At 34.9% G+C, this 17,542-nt stretch overlaps 1 protein-coding gene across 2 annotated transcripts; it reads right to left on the bottom strand.

Moving 5' to 3' along the window:
- Nucleotides 1–777: 777 nt before the first annotated feature.
- On the bottom strand, nt 778–16,619 carry Gasp (Chitin binding Peritrophin-A domain-containing protein Gasp). 2 transcript variants are annotated; one of them, XM_074126194.1, is made up of 5 exons: nt 16,461–16,619; nt 12,332–12,544; nt 9,269–9,457; nt 6,536–6,746; nt 778–853 (listed from the first exon to the last, which is right to left on the bottom strand). In XM_074126194.1, exons 1-5 carry the CDS (start codon nt 16,510–16,512, stop codon nt 799–801), a joined length of 720 nt encoding a protein of 239 aa, XP_073982295.1. In that variant the 5' UTR covers nt 16,513–16,619; the 3' UTR covers nt 778–798. The 2 variants fall into 2 exon arrangements, with proteins under 2 accessions (XP_073982295.1, XP_073982285.1); XM_074126184.1 differs by lacking the exon at nt 778–853 and adding an exon at nt 5,681–6,265.
- Nucleotides 16,620–17,542: the final 923 nt, after the last annotated feature.

The raw sequence follows: 17,542 nt of genomic DNA, 5'->3' as shown, positions 1-17,542 counted from the left end.
ATTGTCGTGATAATAATGTATATGAAGACTTGCTTCTTTGCTGGAGATTGAAAGGTCACACAACAGAGAAAGACATATTTTTAAACAAGAGGAATTGGAATGGGGTAACTGCTTTGGTGTTTGTACAGATGGTGGTGCAGCCATAACAGGAAAAAAATGTAGGTTTTGTAGAGAGACTTAAAGCAGAAGTTAATAACCATATTACATTCGCCCATTGTATTGTTTTCAGAGAAGCTCTTGTAGATCTAAACTCAGTGTTACAAAATGCAAGTAAAATAATCAATTTCATTAAAGGCCGATCTCTAACTCTAAATAGTCTTCTTTTTGCAAACTTATGCCATAATATAGGATCTGATTATGAAAGATATTGAAAAAAAAAAATGTTAAATGAGTACAACTTTAAAGTTTTAGTTGAATTTAAACTATTTATATTACAGTATAACAATTATAATTGTGTAGAATTTTTTGTACAATTAGAATTTACTATTTTATCTTGAAGAGAGCTTTTAGAAAACGTTTTAATTTCTTCGTTGAATTTAATTTTAATTACACACTCATCAAATTCAAAATATACAAACTGAACTAAATTGTACTTAGCAGAATCTTTGCTGCTATCAACATCTGCTAATTAAATATCAGATGTAATTTTAATTATTTAATTAATTTAAAAGATTTGAGTATGCTCACGCTCAAAGCGCGCACGACTAGCAAAGTTTTCTCTCCTTATCTTACAAAACATAAGTTACTTAAATTATCTTCTTTTTTTTGCGTACATAATTGTAGTTGGCAATTTTTCTTTTAAAGTCCAAGTTTCCTCAGTGCTTTTAAGTCCACATCACCGTAATAGTCTTCACTGTAAACAGACAATAAAAAAATATATGAGCATTTGTTTTTTAAATTAATGATAATAATGGTAAGTTCAAGAAAAATATTATATCTAACTTAGGTGCTAAGTCAACTTACTTGTTGGGGAAGTGCTCAGAAAGTAGTGAATTTAATGTTTTTAGAATTGATTTTGTGAATAGTACAATTGTAAATAATAATAAAGCAATACGTTATTTAAGAACAACTGCAAGGACAAGTACATTTCTATTATGATCTTCTTACAGTGATTTGGGTAGGTAGTTTGAAATAGGTAGCAACCAAATTGAATATTCAAGTGTCTGGCATGTTGATTTCAGACGAGCACAATGAGGATCTGGCCAACAGCTGAAATAAATGGTTAGCCTTAAACCTTTCTCTTAACTTGAATGTCTTCTCAAAGAAATGGATGAATGGATTCCTGGAAATAACCACGGATGGGGGGGGGGCGAGAACTCATGGACACAGACTGGAGCTGCAGTCAAGGTCCAGGAGTTACTCAAAGTCCATGAGTAAATTTCCTAGCATCATTAAGGAGGAAATTTAAGAACTTTGGTGTACATGGTAGTTAAATGTAGCTTAACATTTAAAATGAAAATGTAGAAGCCTACTACATAATATGTTTCATAATAACTTGTACTGCAGCCACATGTTTGATCGTATCTTTTGCATGATTTTCTTTGATTTGTGCCACACTCAATAATGTAATCTTTCTTTTTTTCCCCAGCCAAATATAGTTCTTTTGTAAACTCTTTATTCCATCTTTCCTCAAATCAAAGATTCTATTTTCACAAGTGAGTTTTTTGATTCACTAAGACTCAGTTAAACTCAATATAGCCTTTTGTTCTTCCAAGTTATTTTTATTATCTCTAAAGAAAAAAAACCTTCATGAACAATCGCCTCCATGTTCAACAAATTACTCTCATCAAATAGTTTTGTATCCTTATTTAAAAGCATTTGCCTTAAATCATGAACTTCCACTGATAATTTAACGGAAATATTAAACTATAAACAGGAAAATTTAAAAAAAACAAAAACAAAAAACGAAAACCGTGGTAATTATTGTGAAGAAGTAGAAGTGGTTTCGTAATGAGGAATTTTTTAAGCGGTTACGCTGTACATCAGATTCATTCACCGTGACATTTCATTGTTTGGTCACGAATGAATACTACTTATTGTTATTATTATTTTCTTTTCCTATTTTTTCTTTTTATTTTTTGGTAACGTAATTAAAAAACTTGAAAACAATGCAAGTCGTATGTGTTTTTTCCTTTTCTCATCAGAGAGTATCATTAAAATAAAATCTTTAACAACTAATTTTCAGGTCAAAGATTATTTATATTGAACAAGTACACTTATTGTGGTTTTATAAATTATGTATTACGTATTTAAAATAAATAAATAAATAAATAAATAAAACAAGATGGCACCTATGTTTTTATTTTTTCCTTAATCTGAATTCCTTAGCATTTTTCTTTTGAAGAATTTTCATCTCTTTACATTTTCTAGCCAAGTATTATAACTGGAATAGGTAATTGATGCTGTGATTCACTATCACAGGTTTTATTTTGTTTTAATAAATAAGAACAGAGAAGAAAAATCAGAAAATATTTCTTTTTTAAAGAAAATTGTTTATGATAATTTTTACTCAAGATAGTACAAAAAAAACCGATATATTTTTAATAAATCTTCAGGGCTATTTACCAAATTTGGTTGGTAGTTATTTTTCTCTCTCTACTTCTCCATTTCCAGGATGCAAGTATTAATTATTGAAAATAATCTGAAAAATACTCTGCTTTTTTTCTTTTTTTTTGGTTATTGTGGAACGGCTCCAGTTACGCTGACTATCCAAAATAACGTAGTATTTTGGGATGTTCACTTAAGAGCAAAACTCTATTTGGCAGCACATATGCATCATATCAATTCCCTGGAGGCGGTTGGTTGGATGTAGAACAATGGTCCCATGGGAGTACGTTCTCTTCTGAAATATTTATGTGCCTTGTGTAGAGCACTTTCCAAGGGGGGCGCGCCGCCAATGTATAATGGCAGTGTATTATATAGATTTTTCAAGAGAAATGGAAACAGCGATTTTTTTTTTTTTTCAATGGCGTCTCTTTGAATCTTTTAAATGGTAGGAAAATCTCGTAAGACTTTTTTTTCTTTTTTATTCTTAAGGGTACAAGCCTCTGTCTTTCACAGGAAGTGATATTGGTGTAAAAAAAGAGAAAAAGAGATTTGGATACTGTGCCCTAATTTGACCGTCTCAGTAGCAGGATCAATGGAATTTGCTGATAACAATAATTTCACTCTGAACATGTTGATTCCTGCTTACTTTAAATTTTCTAAAAATCATTTCTACGATCATTTATTGTGAAGAGCTTCTGCTGGACGGAATAATAAATGTGAGAAAAGATCTTGAGCTCTTGGTATTATGGGAACTCAGTCTAGAAACTCTGCATGGTTCCCTGAAGCAAAGATTGCTGAAGGACGAAAGTCTCAGGGGAATATGTGTTATCTTCTAAACAAATTCTTATACATCTGATGCAGAGCAGACCAACTTTCCGTCCAAGTTTTTATGAAGTTGCCTTCTTTCTTGCAAATTAGCTTTACTAAATCTTAAGATGTCTAAAAAAAAGTAGCACTTGATGGTCTTTAGTGCTTTAAATTTGTCTAATCATTACTTTAGTACCTGGAGTTATTACTATGACCACATTCTGATCCTCCGACGATATAACAATCAGAATCTTAGGAAAACGACTTCTGAAAACAGTCTTGGACTTCTCCTGGCTGCTCTGAGAAACCAGTAGCCTTCGTTCTCAGAGGAAACCTTTTTTCAATACTGAGTCACTATTAACTGAACCAATTCACTTACCGTTTTCTTTTTTAAATGAAACTTTCATGAAGTAGAGGAATATGAAACATAATTTTTGAAGAAATCAAGCGAGACAGGCAAGAAAAACAAAAAGATTAATATTGTGGAAAACATGGAAAAATAAAAAGGACAAGAGGCAAATAATTAACAAAAAAAAACAAAAAAATTACGACAAAAATTAAATTAATTAATAAATAATGAGTGTGTATTCATAAAAATAAAAGTGCTTAAAAAAAATATACACATGTATTGTCTCAGAAGATAATGGACACAATTATCATGCAGTATCAATTAGCTTGTTGCTTTTCTACTTTCTCATACTCACCGTAACAAGAAAGTTTTCTTTTTTTTTAATGAAGGAACAAATGATTGATGCAAATGATGGTGATTAATTAAATCAATCAGGTTAATTATAAACAATCATTGCAAAAAAGAAGTAGAAAAGAAGATATTATAGTTACAGAAGGGCTTCGCTTCTTTTATTTCAGTAAAATACATTAATTAAGAGAGAACTAGACAGAAAGTGGTTGAAGGTAGTTCAATGTGCAATTAACTTTTAATAAACAGCACAAACCCTTTTAAGGGCCCTCTTACAATGACAATAATAATGACAATATTTTCTTTTTTATATTTGCAGCAATCATTCTCATATTCTTCGTTCTGATTGGTTACATTTTGCTTGTTAAAATCCAAATAGGAGGCATATTCAATTAAATTTAAATCACCTATTCAAATAAATTGTTGAATCCACGATTCTGGACCAGGTTCGCATCAATATCAGCAGGGGTAATCAGATGAACAGATCACCATTTGTCAACTTGGTGCCTCCTCTCACTCGTTGTAGGACCTATTAGTTGATCAATAAGTTTAGTGGCTAGCTCTTATAGAGGCTACTGAAGCGGAGTCAGTTAGTCTCGAACACGCTACCACCGCGTACTCTAGTACCACACTGAGCTTATTGGATAACCCTTCGCGGATGGATGGACAGAAAGTAGAAGTCAAATTTCTACCATGCCAGATAAAAACCTTTAAAACCAAAATTCTTCCACAACCACAGACTTTATGACTTCTCGTCTTCTTCTTGAACAACTACTTGAACATTCTGTTAATGTGAGAAAGTCTAAACATCAGACAGGAAACGTATTCTCTTCAGTTTCTTCACCTCTTTGTTGAATCTGCAGACAATATCATACTTTATTCTAAGGGCAAGCTACACTCACAAAATAATCCTTAAGGAAACCTGTGACCACAGGTGACTACTTCTGTTCCTTTCTTTGGGAGCTCATTCTTGGAGGGAATGGTCACTTGTTCTCCTCCAAAGTACAGAGTTCCGTGTGTAGAGTTGATTGAACATTTCTTAGCCACGGTTTTTTTTTGGGCCATTTCATTCTTTCCTAACCCCAACTCAGGTTCATTAGGCTCCCGAGAGATACTGTCTTGGTCTTGATCTATGTTTCTGTTGCTTAAAGATCTGCTTGGCGAAAATTGGCCAAGCTTGACTCCTTAAAATGAGAAGAGAGCCAGAGTTTCTGAGCTGTTTCTTTGCGGCCATTTCATTTTCCCTTTAGGCCAACATCTCCTTTTTAACTCACTTGAACTTTCTTAAGAAAGTCAGTATCAACTTTGGTGCATTTAATGGTTAGATCGGTGGACTCTTAGCCCACAAATATTGTCATTATTAATGATAGTGTAAGGAAACCCTTAAATAGATAATATGTAGTAGCAATAAATATGTACAATAACCACATTAAAAATTAGGAAACAGAATAAAACATGCACTTTGTCAATATTTGTAGATCATGCCATTCAATAAGAAACAGTCATGGCGAACAGTTGCAATATTAAGAGAAACACATGCTTCCGAGTTTTCATTAGCAATTAACTTTTTCCTTTATTCTCATTTCTTTTTAAGAAAAATAAGGAAGAATAAAACGAACAAAAGAAAAATAAGAAACAATTATTTTTTTTAATTATTTTTTAAAAAAGTATACAATTTCAACAATGTACAAGATAGTCGTAAAATTAAATTAAAGGATTTTTTTTTTAAATCAAGGATTCAGGGGGGAAAAAGGAGAAGGATTTAAAGGGCCTTAAAAGGGGTATTTAAGTAGTTGATGGTGGAATCACGGTAAAGATAAACTTTGATACAAAGGGCATTAAGGGAAGTAAAAGACAAGCCGCAAGTGTGTGTTAAAAACTAGTGTCAGTCTGTTGAAGTTGCGATTAAAGAACACACTGCTTTTTGCGGCGAAGTGCGGCAGCCATTTTGTTTGTTTACACCCTCAATTGGCAACGCCCCCTCACAGTATCTTTCTTTAATTCTTAATTTATTTATATATATATTGTTTTGTTAGTTTTGTTTTTGTAATTCACTGCTCTTGCGCGTGAGGTCTAGGTGCAGGCTGCGGCCTAGGCTTGTTGGACGGTCCTCCGGTAGATTTCGACGATGGGGCCCTTGCTCCGCCTCCGTTACCAAGTGCTAGCTCGCTCTTTCTGATACTCTTCAAATCCAAATCTCCATAGTAGTCTTCGCTGTAGAGTCAATCCATAATGTTAGGGGAGGAAAAAGGATATCAAAGCCCAGCCACCATTTCCCCCAATTAAAAAAAAAAAAAAAATATGAAAAATGAAAAGAAAGCCGAAAGAAAATTGAAAATTGTTTTGGTTTTTAAAAAAAATCTCATGCTCAACATGCTTTTATAAGTCCAATTATGTTATTAATGGTGCTTGCTTTATGAGGTTTATTTCTTTTTTTCTAGATGACGTAGAAGAAATAACTGTAGTAAAAAAACAAAAACTTACCATCCGGGAACATCCTCAGGATCTTCACAAGATCCTGTACCTTCAGAGTCACCAATCTTGAACACAGTACCAATTGGACAACCGTACTCTCTTGGGGTACCGTCCAAACAGATGAAATATTTCCTACAGTCGTCTGGATGAGCGTGCCTGGAGAAAGATCCGGCAGCTGGGACTTCACCAGGAGCTGGGCAGTTGAAACCTCCGGCTACTTCTGTTAACATAAAGGTTTTTGTAAAAGATATTATTTCTACTTCTTCTTCTTCTTTACTTTTATGTGTAACAAGTAAATAAGAATTTATAAGGGGTGGACAGGCCCTGATGTTTGTCAACAAATCGTTCAAGATGTACAGAACCTAAAGAGGGGCAATTAATGCGAAAATTAAGGACTGGCAAACGTGAGGTACAATACTAACTGCAACGGCTGAACAGCCAGCTATACTGGGCAGACTTCCGAGGAAAATAGCCACAACGGAACAGCGGATTCTTATTTTGCCACCTGTTTACTTGAATTCAAGTATTTACTCCCGGCATGTCAGCTGTAATAGACAATCCTGGCACAAGCCATTAAGATTACAGAGTTCTAGATAATTGCGAGAAACCGTACTTTCTACACCAACAGATATTCTGATCAAACAATTAGAAATTCTACAATAATTAATAAATAGAACAGTTTTCTTATTCGTAACACATGTCCACCATAGTCACAATAAAAAATTTTCGTACGTACAATTTATTATTACAGTAATTCCCTTCGCAGATTTACAAAAAAGTAGGTAAATTATAATTTAATAATGAACTAAAAATTGCATAAAATGAAATTCTTGAAATAATAAAATACTAAAAGTAATCGAATTCCTAAACTGATCCGACCAGCTGCTCTACTACACACAGGGAGTGGCATCGATTTGGTAATCTCGCAATTATCTAGAACTCTGCAATCTTAATGGCTTGTGCCAGGATTATCTATTACAGCTGGAGTAAATCTTGAATTCAAGTGAACAGGTGGCAAAATAAGAACAGCTGTTCCGTTCAGGTATTCAATCAGCTGTTGTGTGACGCTGATGAACCCAATTTTAAGACCCAAGATTTTTGGGAAAATTTAGGAAAATAAAAAAAACAATTCATTATTTCTGGAATACAAAATTCTATACTGGCTGTCTGTGCCAAAAAAGGAGAGGCACGCGTATCCGCAGTCACGTGACAAGAGACAAACATGCGGCCAAGCCCAACCAATCTCCGGACCAAACTGGGGACGCATGCGTGCAACTTACGCAATTCCAAAAGACCGTTACTTACATAACTTTTGAAAAAGAGGACTGTTATTTAATACTGCACAGCCTCCCTGCACGTTACATTATTTATAATGTACAACTTTCACTGTTCTACGTATAAAATCTGAACGAACTCACATAGTGACCTTTAAAAATTAAGATTTCTTTTAGATATTTTTTTTTTATCGATTAAGACTTCCAAAAGAATTTGATTGACATTATGTGTTTTTTCTTTTTATTCTAGTAGTAATTTGTGCAAAAAAATGGTTTAAAAACACAAACTGAATCAATAAAATGGACTTTCATTGATGCAGATTTTTTCAAATTTGAACTATTAGTAGGTTCAAGCTTTTGCCAGGAAGCGTCAGGATCTAAGGATTTAAAGCTCCATGTTCGGCGTTAGCCCGATAGTACCATGGGATCTGAAATGGAGAAATGAATGGTGGCAAAAAATGCCACTAAAATCTTCTGAAGTTTCGGCTAAGCCTTAAGAGGTGGGTCAAGATTTGATGGAACTGCGACTCCGTGGGTCTTATATTACAGAACTTCACATTATCTGTTTTGATTTTTGGGGAAGTAGGGTTAGGTTTAGCTCCAGGAATGGTTCTGCGTACTTGCCACTCCTAAAACTCTTGAATAATGCTCTGTGGCTTTACCAGACTTTCCAGGGGCTTCCAACGCTCATCAGGGCCTCCTGGAGAAGCAATTGATTCTTTTTTCTTGCGTACTCAGGTAGCATAAATAATTTCTGCAACTAGATCTGTTTGACAGACTGAGGTTTATTAAGAACGGAAATAAAAAACAATCTTGAATTCAATAGCCAGCATATTTTAAGGGCTTTTTCAATAGATCGTATAGGTAACGGTGAAAGCTGGCGGCCGCTGGGCTCCTTATACGATTTGCTTGAAGTCTCAATTTTCTCCATTTCATGGTAGTATATTTGGTTGAAACATTACATCTGATTAGAGAAGGATTACCTGATTTTAATTTCGGTTAAGCTATAAGGATGGCAGGAATATAGAGTACTGATCCATCCATTAGTTGTAAGGTTTATGTAAATAGTTGTATATAGTAGAGGGATGAATGTGTGAAGCGAGTGTATTTATAAGTAGGAATGGAGTGTGAGTGATATTCTAGTGATAAGCACCTAGACGATGCTGGCTGTATGCATAGACGATGCTGGCTCTATGGCGAAAGCCAATGCCAAAAAACATTACATGTTGGTACAGAGACTCGAATCTTAATCTTGACCCAGGCTTTGGATCGACAATTTCACGCAAACCCATACACGCGTCAATCACCAGATTGGTCTCCACATATGGTGAATCATTTGACCTTTAAGGTCGCTCCTTTGAGTAGGTTTTAACATTGAGAATGTTGATTACTGAGTAATGGAGGAATAAAACTGCACTTAGTTGATTAGAAAACAATAAAATAGAAAATGACAACGTATTGTGCATACCTTCATTCTTGCATTCAGGAACTTGGTCAGCCCACATGCACACCCTAGCGTCACGATCATAGGCAAGACCAGGTGAACATTGATATCTGGACGCTTCTCCGTTCCAGCAGTTCCAGAAAGTGTCGCATTTACCATCATCGGCAAAGATACCGTACAGTCTAGGACAGTGCGGTGTACCAACTGGTGGCTCTGTAACAAAACAAAAACGACAGTTTTAGAATTAGTAAAATAAATCCGGACTGTACCCTCGCACGAGTTTTTACGACGGTAACTTTTCCAATTTCCTTAAAAATAAACTATTTTTAGCGATTCACTTAATCCCTTGGGAAATTTTAAATTCAGCTTTCCCACGGCACAAGAGGACGACGATTTCACAATGAACATTTTTTTAAACAAAAGTTACAGATGTACAACCAAATTTAAAGCAAATCGGAAGCACTTCCGGTGGGCGATTTTCCATTTTAACAGACCTGTGAGATAGCCCAGAATCTAGGACGTTTCTAGCTTCATTATATCCTCCTCCACAAACACCTGGATATCTACATCCATATATCTAAAATCTTATTTGAACTACCGCTTCACAGATTGTCAGAAGATGAACTGGAGAGGAGTCTTCTTCCTCCATCTTACTACAGGATCTGCAGATGCTGTCGCTTTTTTTTTTTTTTTTTTTTTTTTTTTTAGACGCAACTTCTTCTGGTGTCCATCTACGAGTTCGAAAGAAAATGTCTCGTGAAGAAACCCAACCAGCCTATTTTCACATAAAAATCGATGCAAGACTCACAGAACTTATCCAGTCCAGATAAGATCTTGAGCTGCCTTAGTTTTGACCTTGGTCACTTCACAGCTTAACTCTGCTGACCTCCTTATTCTATTTTGAGCTTAATTTTTAAGAATCGCCGAAGGGTTCAATGAATCATGAATTTCTTAAGATGATCTGAGTTACCCTGACCAAACACTTGGTCAGGGGCCAATTTACAAAAACATTTCAGACTCTAAGGACCCAAAAATCGATAATTTCAAGTGGAAACTCCACATTAAAGAGCTGAACGATCGCAATACTTTCCCTCACTACTAGTAAGATCAAGTAAAAAAAAAAAAAAAAGAAAAAAGTCTAACACGAATAGAACAAAAACAAGTTTTATGAAACGTCCTTGTATAACTCCACTAGCGACAAAGGTCAAGGTCACCGCGACATTTCATTTTTCTTCTCTTAGTCTTCTTCATCTCCTCCTGATGCTGCCACTTTGTATAAAAATTTTAAATACAAAAAAAAAAAAAAATAGCTTTGGGAGGGTAAAAAGGCAAAAATCTAATTTATTATTATTTTTTTTAAATAAAAAAAAATCTTGAAGATGAGTTAACCAGTTTACTGTTGTCGTAATTTATTATTGAGCAACATGTTTAAACATGATCAGTTATTACTTTCACACACGCACACCACATTCATTGGTTCATATTTCACAACCTTTATGTATATCACTGCACAATCTCACATAAACAGCGGTGAGAGGGGTGTCAAAAGCTTGGCGTCGATCTATTACCACATACACTAAATACAAACACTTTCACTTGAGTGAACATTTAACATATTTTTACTTTTACATAATAAGCTACCTACAAAGGGTAAAATAAAAACAAGAATACAGTAATTAGATTATAGGGGGGGGGAAAGAAATAATCTATTCAAGATTTATTATTAGAATTGACCAATAAGAATTTTCCTTTTCTTCTTCTTGAAGGTTGATTGGACATAGTTTTTTATATAAGTAAAGTGACGTAAGAGAACCTGGAGGAAGAAGCCACGCCCTAGAGTGTGGTCCCGGCCAAGGTCTCGGCAATGGATGCTGGGACAAATTATGGGTACTCCAAGATTTATTTACACAAACTATAGTCATTTTTGTTTACTTTCCCTTTTGTTTTTTGTAGTACAACTTTGAGCCCAGATTCGAAGAAATGTATTTTATTGTATTCCAACGTAACGCAACCGAAAAAAAGTCGTACTTTATTTTAAGTTTACTTTTAATACTCTATTAAATGTATATTTGGCTCTTATTAAGAGTTTCATAAAAATGTCTTTCTCATTATTTGTTTTTAATCATTGAACTCCTATTGGTCTAAAACTTTGGGTAGTGGGAATTAGGTAGTCTTACACCTAAAGTGCCTATTTCAGAATAATTTACCGTCTTATCACCTAAATAACATTAACATGAGAATAATGTTACCAAAACCTCAAATTTAATGAAAATATTTCACCGATTATGTTCTTTTTTAAAGATAGACAGATACCATTCCAGAAAAAATTGAATGGTTCTAATAAATACACATAATATAAATACGAAAAATTCAGTCTAATTTCCGGTTTAGTAGCATATTAGTTCTCCGGAAGTTTATTTTTAATTTTTTTTTTCCGAGTTTCATTTTTAGAGAGCCTGGCAAAAAAGGTTTCATTTGAACTTTGGTACAATCAACAGGTAGATCGGGGGGGGGGGGGCTTTCAGCGTTGACGTCTTCGTTTTCTACAACTTGTTGATATTATTCTCTATATAATCTATGAAAGATGTTAAGTTCATGGAAAATTTGAGAAAATATCATTGAAAGTTACCAATTTTTATATATTTTTGTAAACAAACGCGTGAATATTAATCTTTCAAACTTGAATTTTTTACCGGATATACTTGTATTGGGATTCTCCTCTAATAGACAGGTAGAGGAAAACTTTGTGTTCTATTTGGATATTTCCATTGCTTTTCTAAACAACCAACTCTCTATGGTCAAAGTTCATTACCCGGAAATGTGGCTTTATCAAAATAAGGTAAATTGACTCATTTAAAAGCTAAATTACTTTCTTTTTTTAAAAAATTCTTTTCCAGGATAATAGGTTTTACGATCAGGATGGCAGTGAACTACCGATTTCCATCACCTAAAGTTACCTGGATTACCGAGGAGTAACAAGTAGTTCTTTTACCATCTAAATATCATTGATTTGTTTCTTTATCTCCAGTTAAACTGACACTAAGAGAAAAAGTTGAGTAAAATTTTATTTTACTTCCGGATACTAACCCAACTGGTTCCTATCTCCACAGTCCACATTGTGCAGATAATCACAATTCTCCTTCAGGTACTTTGGATCGGTGTCATCAAATGCTAAACCATTGCCGCAGGTTTTCAAATCGGCAACTCCATTGTCGCATTTCCAATATTTATCACAAGAAATATGATGTGGATAGAAACCATAATCGTCCGGGCATTTAAAATCGTCTTTTTGCGCCCAAGCTGAAAATAAATAAAAAGAAATATAAAAATTCATTTAAAAATAATATGACACAAATATGGCCTAATGAGAATACGACATCTTACATAATATTGATTTTGATTTGTGTAAATTGTGCAACGAGCGTACAATATTAGACGGATTTCCTCGTTTGATATGGGGAGCTTTTACTGAACTGGGGTTTAAACTTCTTTTTCCGTTCAAGGACGCCAACCTGAGCTAAAACGAAGATAGCGAAAGCTGAATCTTTTTTTTTTTTTTTTTGAAGTGAGACCAACTGAGCGTTCCTTTGAGAGAGAAAGAGATGAAGACAGACACAGTCTGTGTGAGAGACAGAGACAGAGAGTTCTATTCCTCTCTTCCAGCTTCCAGGCTACACGAGACCGGTTATTCGCGCTTTATGTTGCGAAACCAAAAGCCACGCAACAAATAAAACTGTGTCAACAAAATAGCTACCCGGACATGTTTGAACAGGTTTATTGGTTAAAAAAAATCGGGTGCCTTTTATTTACTTAAAAAATTTAAAAGTTCCAATAGCTCTCTCTTCAAACAGAAGAGCCCTAACCTTTCGGATGGTCTCAGAATTGATAAGGTTCAATTTCTGATGATGCAGGACCCTAAAAAAAGATGGAGTAAAGATGTAAACTAACGAACTTTGGCAGTAGATTTACCAGGCGATTGAATCGTCTCTCCACTATCTCTTCCCCTATTTAATACGAGATTGCGCCCAGAGCCTTCTCAGCCTCTGGACAATGTTCTCTCGTTAATGTCCGCCTGTACATCACCAGTCCGGTAGCAATCGACAGAGTATAAGATTGAACTCCCTTAATGCCCCATTCTCGGTATGACTATTGTGACACTTGGGCGGTTTGAATTTGGATTTTTGGGATTTTTTAACTGCTCGATGTGTTTACTGGAGCTTTATGATCCCTGAGGAAGAGTTTTTAAGTTTCCTGAGTTTTTAAGGCCCGTGGGTGGTGAAGTGTTTTGTTTTCTGTCCACGAAGTTACCACCAGGTACGAACCCAACTACTAAATGTCTAAAAATAAGCAGACAAGTAGATGGATTAGACCAAAGGCCTTAGATAATCTCAGCTTGTTGCGCCTAAATGTTATTAAGTCCTTCAATTTCGGCAGATCCCAAATTATCCTTCAATGTATTGAGTAAAAACATTTTTTTAGAGATTCCGGAGAATTCTGGCACGAGTGCTCGCCTAAACCATGTCGCTGCAGCATCTTCTACTTAGTATCCACATTTTTAAGAGAAAAACTGGAACCTGAAGAGATTAGTCCAATTGAAGTCAAAGTTACCTCTACTATAAAACTCTTTAAGACACTGGTAAATCTTAATTAATTTACCATTTCCGATGAAGAAGGTTGTTTAGATAATATCATCAAAGGATTTAGCCTTTTAAAGTCGTTATGTTATGAGAATGGCCAGCTTTAAATAGAAATGCCATTACCAAGTTGTTACGCAATTGTGAAAAGTGTTACAATCTTAAGAAGGACTATTAGATTCCCATACCGATTCTCGCTTAGCAAACAAACTCAATCAATGAGCTGCCCGTAAAATCTCTCTGCCTGAAAATTGACCAATGGAAGATAAAGGATAGTTCCACAGTTTAAAGTTTATCTGCCAAACATCAGGAGAGCTCCCCTCTTGTTTTACTCACAAGAGATTCTAATCTAACTCCGGCGCGGGTTCGATGTGGGTTATGAGTGTAGATCTAGGCCTGCGTGTAACTAAATTTACAATTTATTGGAATAACATTAATCAAGGCACTTCCGGCCAATACCCATGACATCAAATTCAGAAGTCATAACGCGCCTAAAATAAATAGCCGATTCAAAGTCCATTAATTGGGTTTTATCCTAGTATTTGGAGGGGGCAAAGAGAAAATCTGAACGATTTTAAATCCAATCTCTGCCAATAACTTCCAAACTTTACGATTTTTGAAGTCTAATCAGGGCTGATGTGCATTTTTTTTAAAACAAAAATCCTTGCGGGCTTAATATAACCTGAACTATTCATTGACCATCATATTTCCCCCCCGCATTGGATGGAAACAAAATTGACTGATGTTCACAGAAGAGTCGATCTCTTAAGAAGAGGAAACCAAATTTGTACTCTACAGGGGTTCTCTCCCACATTCTAGTAGGAAAGGGACTATGGCTAACAATCCTTCAAACTAGGTACCAATATTAGGATACAAACTTTTTGCCTCACATCCCGATCAAAAAAACCAGACAGAAGTGGGGGACCAGGTAAAAGAGACCACTCCTGCTTCGAAGAAAACTTTCACAGAGAAACCAATCTTCACAGTTAGCCACCCAAAACTTGAGCAATTTCTCCCAGGACTTATCGTTTCTATTTTAGTTTCTGGGTGCCCGAACTAGAGCTAATTCCAAGCTAAACAGATACGACGTTCACACGAACAAAGCAACCCGGAAATCACCAGTGTCTAAATCATTGGATGAATGTCCATTTTTTGTTTTGTTTTTTTTTATCATAATTCTACAGATGAGCGTAAGACTGGAAGGGCTGCCAAAGGACAACGGAAGCCTTGAGATCCACTCCAGCGTGTCAAAAATCCAAAACGGAATCCTTGAGATCCATTCCAGCGTCTCAAAAATCCAGAACGAGATTCTTGCAAAGCTTTCACTCCCTAAATGTGCATTCAATTCGAAGGAAGTTTCACATTCTTAAAGCTAACAAGTAAGAAGTTTTAATACAGGAAATTAATACGCGACACAGTGAGAAATTAACAAAAAAAATATGAATGAAATTATTGTAAAAAGAATTCCATGTTGGAAAGAGAGAGGAAGAGAGAGAGAGAGAGAGACAAAAAATGGATAAAAACTAAATAATGCAGCTTTCACCAATATGGTAATGTTTGGAATGAACTGGACTGATTGTATTGCACTTTCTATGGACGGATGTTTGTTATAATATACATACATTAATGGCAGCGAGAGAGAACACATGATTTGGGAAAGTTTAGAATTAACTCCTTCTATTTTTTTGTTTGCGAGAGGGAAAGACAGGAAGAAGATCGCTTTAAACTTAATTAGTAAACGCATGCATTAAAATGCATCACAAAATTTATAACTACCATTTCTTCCAAGTATATATATAAAAAAAAAAAAAACCATACCGGAAATGCATTACTACACGCTTAAAAAGCTGCTAGCCACCTATATAGATATATATATATATTCTTACTGAACAGGGCGCAAAGAAAAGAAAACTATAAAAAGGAAGTGATCTGTGGTAGGTGTTGTTGCGAGTTTACGTAAGTTATATTGGACAACAATAGAAGGCATGTCTCAGTTTAACAAACCTGGGGTGGCGTACAGAGAAAGTGTGCTGATCATAAAGTGGTTTTGCCCCACATGGTGGCCCCTCTCACGTAAAAAAAAAAAAAAATTATAAAAATAAAACAAATTAAAAAAAAAATATCTAATATTTAAGTGCTTCTTCTTTCTTCGTAAAATTAAATTATTAACCTAGATAACTGGTGAAAAACAACTACCACACTGTTTTGGACTCGGCGAAGTTAAAAATAGGCATCAAATCTATGTAGCTTTCACTGCTAACTAGATATTTAAAATAATAATATAAAATGGAGTTTAAAGAAAAAAGAAAAGAACAGCAAAATTAGGTCAATTTCTTCTTCTTTGAACAATTTTAAATGTAAGAAATTAAATAAAATTAACAACACGAAAGTAGCACATTTCTGTAGAACCGCCCCAAATTAGATATTTAAATTTTTAAAAAACGCACAAAATATTTTTTTTTTCCCTCTCTTCAGTTGACCGCATTGAAATAAATTTTAAGTATCGATTAATCATCACTGCTTTATATTTCGTCAAAATATTTGCAAAAAAAAAAAGAAAAATTCTTTCATCATTAACTCACCGAGGTTGGTAAGCCCGACTAGAAGTAAGATGGCGACTGTTGTTCTCTTCATGGTCACTAAATCACTGTTTAAGAGAAACTGTGGTAAGTCTGGCTCACTTCTAGCTCTTTAAATACTAACCCCCCCTCTTCATCGCTCTCTCCTTTCATGTCTGTTCCAACATTCAAAAAAAAAAAAAGCCCCTCTTCTTCTTCTTCTTGTGTCGTCTTCTTCAGCGTCACTTCTACTTCTTTGCAAACACGCTTCCTTTTTTTTTTTTAACTTCCTTTCTTCCTATTTCTTTACTTCCTCTTGTATTCTATATGTATATTCATACAGTTTTTTATCCATTTTTTTTTCTCTCCCGGAACTGCATGTTTTTTTGGGGCAGATCTGGATACGTAAAAAAAAAAAATCTGGCATGAACACCCCCGCACGACTTCCTTATATTTTTTTTTTTTTTTATGATTTAAGGCGCGTCAACATCTAAGGTTATTGGCGCCCGGAGCTTTTTTCAGTGCAGTGCCGGCCTCCGGACAGTGTTCTCTCGTTACAGACAACACTGTCCATCACCGGACAGTGAGCTGTAAGAAGCTCCTAGGAAGAGAAAATCTAAGGGTCAGCAGCTGGATTCAAACCCGGGACCTCCGCGTGGGAGTCCAGTGACTTCCTTATATCTGCCAACTTTATACACTTCCTTTAAAGCTCTAAATTTTTTGAAAACATAAAACACGGTATACTTTGTAAAACTGTACATAATACCGATATTACACTTTGCAAGGGGATCCTAACGAATTCTTCCAGCAAAACTGCCTAGTAAAAATTATAAATCTAGGAAAAGGGAAAAAATTGTATGATAAAAGTTGTTTTTTAAAAGAACAATCCATTCGACCAAATCTCGGAAAATTTAAAAATGTATTCTTTTAAGTGGTATTTCCGGTTTAAGCGTATTTTTTTTTTTAAATTTAATTTGTGAGTTAAGCCAATTGAGGTACTTTTTTAGGGCTTTAATTATTGTTAGGTCCTTAGATTTTCTCAGCCTAAGAGATTCTCACAGTGTCCGGTGTTGGATAGTCCGCAAAAGGCTGTGCATCGAAAATAG

The sequence above is a fragment of the Rhodnius prolixus genome, unplaced genomic scaffold, assembly GCF_049639745.1.
Source record: "Rhodnius prolixus isolate KJV_2025 unplaced genomic scaffold, Rpr scaffold_1, whole genome shotgun sequence".
In the NCBI taxonomy this organism is placed as follows: Eukaryota; Metazoa; Arthropoda; class Insecta; order Hemiptera; family Reduviidae; genus Rhodnius; species Rhodnius prolixus.
This window is presented reverse-complemented; position numbering and strand designations above follow the sequence as displayed.

Coding starts and splice junctions, on each gene's coding strand:
- Gasp (XM_074126184.1), bottom strand. CDS start 16,512: ATGAAGAGAACAACAGTCGCCATCTTACTTCTAGTCGGGCTTACCAAC. Junction 12,545..16,460: donor AGTCGGGCTTACCAACCTCG/GTGAGTTAATGA, acceptor ATTTATTTTCAG/CTTGGGCGCAAAAAGACGAT. Junction 9,458..12,331: donor TGGAGATAGGAACCAGTTGG/GTTAGTATCCGG, acceptor GTTTTGTTACAG/AGCCACCAGTTGGTACACCG.